Source organism: Pediculus humanus, genomic scaffold (genome assembly GCF_000006295.1).
Source record: "Pediculus humanus corporis 1103172107775 genomic scaffold, whole genome shotgun sequence".
NCBI lineage: Eukaryota > Metazoa > Arthropoda > Insecta > Psocodea > Pediculidae > Pediculus > Pediculus humanus.
Window position 1 is genome coordinate 1,051,811 of NW_002987371.1, and position 1,924 is coordinate 1,053,734.

The following is a 1,924-nucleotide window of genomic DNA, read 5'->3' on the forward strand; positions in this document are numbered from 1 at the left end:
TCTTTTTTTGTTTTTAATTCACCTCTTTTTTAAATTCGGAAACGAGATAGTTTAATAAAACATTGTCAAAATCTTCACCACCGAGGAATGTGTCTCCGTTTGTTGATTTTACTTCAAAAACACCTTTTTGAATTTCCAATATTGAAATATCAAATGTTCCACCTCCAAGGTCGTAAACGGCTATTCTAAAAATAAAGTAATTTCATTTTATTATGAATGATAAAAACAATTAATACTCATATTAAATCGAAACTAACATTTTGTCATCAGTTTTATCCATTCCATAAGCTAAAGCTGCAGCTGTAGGTTCGTTAATAACTCTTAGAACGTTTAGCCCTGCTATTTGTCCAGCATCTTTTGTAGCCTGAAATATTTATAAAAATTGTAAAAAATTTTAATAAATTTACATCGTTGAGTTTTTCAATTTGATTTTACCTGTCTTTGAGAATCATTAAAATATGCAGGTACTGTTACGACAGCGTTTTTAACTGTTGTATTTAAATAAGCTTCCGCTGTTTCCTTCATTTTAACTAAAACAAAGGCTCCAATTTGACTTGGCGAGTATACTTTTCCATCACTACCTTGTATCCAAGCATCACCATTCGATGCTTTAACTACTTTATAAGACAAAGTTTTCCTATAAAAAAAGTCAAAGAAAAAAAAATTAAATCAAAATTTCAATAAAACAAAATCGATATTTTCAAATATGTCAAACGGGTTTTTTTTTTTTTAACGAAGGAAATATAAAAAAATAAATTTACTAACATGTCTTTTTTGACTTCCGCATCAACAAACTTTCTACCGATCAATCTTTTAGTTGCATAAAATGTATTTGCAGAATTTGTAACAGCTTGTCGTTTGGCTGGCATACCAACCAATCTTTCATTGTCTTTTGTAAAGGCAACAACTGATGGCGTTGTTCTGGATCCTTCTGAATTTTCAATTACTTTGGCTTGTTTTCCTTCCATTACAGCTACACATGAATTGGTCGTACCCAAATCAATACCGATGACAGCTCCTTTGACTGTATCTGACCTAAAAAAAATTCAAGTTTTAATTTATATAAAAAAAAAAGTAAAATGCAATTATATCGAGTCAAAAATAACAAAAAAAAAAAAAATCTTACTTTAGTCTTGTGATTTGAGTCCTCAATGGAGAAATTAATGGTACATTATTCTGAAAATATACAAAAAAAATTCATTTAATCTCTATCAAAAAAAAAAAAATATATATATATATATATATAACTCTCAAAAAATTGAATTAAATAATAATAAATTTATAAAAAATATCCATTAGTAAAAAATAAAGAATGGATTTTTATTTATAATAAGCTAAGTTAAAATTTATTTTTGTGCAAAATATTTCATAATAACATTTTTTTTTTTTTTTCACAGGGCTTTGAGTGTAAAATTAATATATTTTCTTTTCCCCTAATTAATAGTTAAATTTAAAGTGACAAAAAAAAAAAAAAAACAAACGAACATAAATAAAATTAATCGGTCAAGAATAAATGAAAATAATTTGAAAAAAAAAATTAAAAAAATTTAGATATAATGAAAACCGGCAAGCGCACTATGTATAATTTTCACTCACCTTATTAAATAATTTGCTGAGATACCTCACCGACATTTTTCTAGTTTTATAATCAGCACAGTCTAAAACTTTTCGGCCCACGTTTCTGGCTACATACAGCATTTTTAACAAATTATTATCGACCAAATAGATATAATAAAAACAATCACATGTGAATGATGCAACTACGAAGAATTCGGATAATACACCGGAAATTCTATTCAATCTTGTATTCTAGATCTTTCCTACAAATAAGTTCTAAATATATATTTATTTTTTATTATTTATTTAAAAAAGTATTACACGGATATTTTTTATTAAAAAAAAAAAAAAATAAAAATGTATTTTT

The 1,924-nt window shown here is 25.8% G+C and overlaps 1 protein-coding gene across 1 annotated transcript in view; it reads right to left on the reverse strand.

Annotated features, from left to right (window-relative positions):
* Phum_PHUM362390 (Heat shock 70 kDa protein cognate, putative) overlaps positions 1-1,698 on the reverse strand; it is a gene marked incomplete at both ends in the record, with an annotated part of 3,584 nt that extends 1,886 nt beyond the window's left edge. The window contains 6 exons of the mRNA XM_002428039.1: positions 23-185; positions 258-364; positions 436-637; positions 766-1,035; positions 1,127-1,176; positions 1,597-1,698. Coding sequence (XP_002428084.1) covers positions 23-185; positions 258-364; positions 436-637; positions 766-1,035; positions 1,127-1,176; positions 1,597-1,698 — 894 coding nt within the window. The remainder of the gene's footprint in view (positions 1-22; positions 186-257; positions 365-435; positions 638-765; positions 1,036-1,126; positions 1,177-1,596) is intronic.
* Positions 1,699-1,924: the final 226 nt, after the last annotated feature.